At 69.1% G+C, this 1,681-nt stretch overlaps 1 protein-coding gene across 1 annotated transcript in view; it reads left to right on the forward strand.

Moving 5' to 3' along the window:
* The window catches only part of IQCA1 (IQ motif containing with AAA domain 1), a 98,407-nt gene that overhangs the window by 90,596 nt on the left and 6,130 nt on the right, over positions 1 to 1,681 (forward strand). Inside the window, exon 15 of the mRNA XM_012725163.1 lies at positions 900 to 1,077. Coding sequence (XP_012580617.1) covers positions 900 to 1,077 — 178 coding nt within the window. The remainder of the gene's footprint in view (positions 1 to 899; positions 1,078 to 1,681) is intronic.

The following is a 1,681-nucleotide window of genomic DNA, read 5'->3' on the forward strand; positions in this document are numbered from 1 at the left end:
GCTGCACGCCGAGGGCCCCCACGGGGGTCCCCACGCCCACACGCGCTCCGGGTGCCCCAAGGGGCCCCTTGCCCCTCTGCTGTGCCTCCCCGACTCCGGTCGCCTCAGGCCCCTGCCCGCTGGCGTGGCTCCACGCCCTGGCGCTTCTGTTCCCTGCTGGGGCCGGTGGACAGCCCGCCCCTCCCTGGGTGGCGCCGGCCGTGTCCGGCCCACGCCGCCCACGCCGCCCACCAGGCGCGGCCTGGGATCTCGCCGGCTCAGGCAGCAAGTCCAGTGTGCTCACTGCCCCTGAGACCGGAGAGCAAACACCGCCGAGACAGTGGAGGGGTGTCTCGCCGGCCCCCGCCTCGGCCCCCCCACGCTTCCTGGGCTCTGCCAGGCTCACGGAAACAGGTGCGTTGCCGTGGCAGCGGGCCGCCCCTGAGCCCGAGGGCTGAGTCCTCGGCCCCTCATTAGTGCGGGGTGGCGCCGAATACTGTAGGTTCGGGCCTCCCCACGCTTCAGAGAGAAGCTGCCGGCTCACGTAACAGGGTTCCAGGCCCACGTCCGAGGCGCGGCCCTCCCCGCTCAGGCAGGCGGCAAGCACAGCCGGTCGCCTTCAAGGCGGCACCCGGGACGCCGCCAGCTTCCCTCCCGCCCCGCAGGCCGTCGGGGCTAAGGTGCTAGACTGTTCCGTCAGGTGCTTCCCGCCGCTCTCCTTCCCAGGCCCGAGCTCCAGAGCCTCTGGAGCAGAAGTGTCAGTCACGCGCCTGCCCCGCGCTGGGAAATCCAGGGGGCCTGGGCCACTCTTACGCCGGGGCCGAGGGCCCGGCACGCTGCCCAGCGCTGGAGAGGGGACTTCCGTGTCTCCAACGCCTCTGCAGAGGCGAACTCAGCTTCCCTCTCTCCCTTCCCGCCAGCTTGAACCCAAACGCCTGAAGAAGCAGCTCCCCAAGGTCCTGAAGCTCCTGAGGCCAGACGACAGGATCCTGATCGTGGGCACCACGCGGCGTCCCTTCGACGCCGAGCTGCAGTCTTTTTGCAAGTTTTACCAAAAAATCATCTTGGTGCCCAGACCAGACTACGCGTCCAGATACGGCAAGTGCCCAGGCCAGCCCTTCCCGTGTGGTGACTGAGGGGGCCCAGCCAGGCGGGGCGTGCAGGCGGGGGCGGCGCGGCAGAGCGGTGGGAGAGCTGGGCCGTGGCAGGCGGAGCCGTGGCAGGCGGAGCCGTGGCAGGCGGCTGGCGAGTGGGCCTCCCACCCACCCCTTGGCACCAGGGAGGTAAGCGGAGCATGACGCTGCCAGCCGTGGGCACCTGAGCACCGGGGCTGAGCAAACCAGGGGGCCGCGGGGGAGACCAGGCGTCCGGCGTCCTCCACTGTTTCTAGCCCAGGCAGGAGGGGCTGGAGGGGTGATTCTGGCCCAGGAGCTGGCAAAAGCCTGTGGGTGCTGATTTCGGCCGCGGTGGTACGTGATCCGTGGTGTCTTCCCGCCGGGCACCACTTCTTTGCTCGGGGCTGAATTTTTCTTGTCCCGGTCTCAGCGCTCGCCAGCATCAGTGACTGACTCAAAGGACGCAAGAACGTAGCTGTGCCAGGTCTTCTTGTTGAATCGATTCAAAACCTACTTGAAACCCAGTTTTAAGCAGGCACGGCCAGCAGGGCTCCCGCGAGGCGGGCGGTGGGGCCAGGGCCCGGCCG

The sequence above is a fragment of the Condylura cristata genome, unplaced genomic scaffold, assembly GCF_000260355.1.
Source record: "Condylura cristata isolate star-nosed mole 26May11 unplaced genomic scaffold, ConCri1.0 scaffold00002, whole genome shotgun sequence".
Classification (NCBI taxonomy): Eukaryota; Metazoa; Chordata; class Mammalia; order Eulipotyphla; family Talpidae; genus Condylura; species Condylura cristata.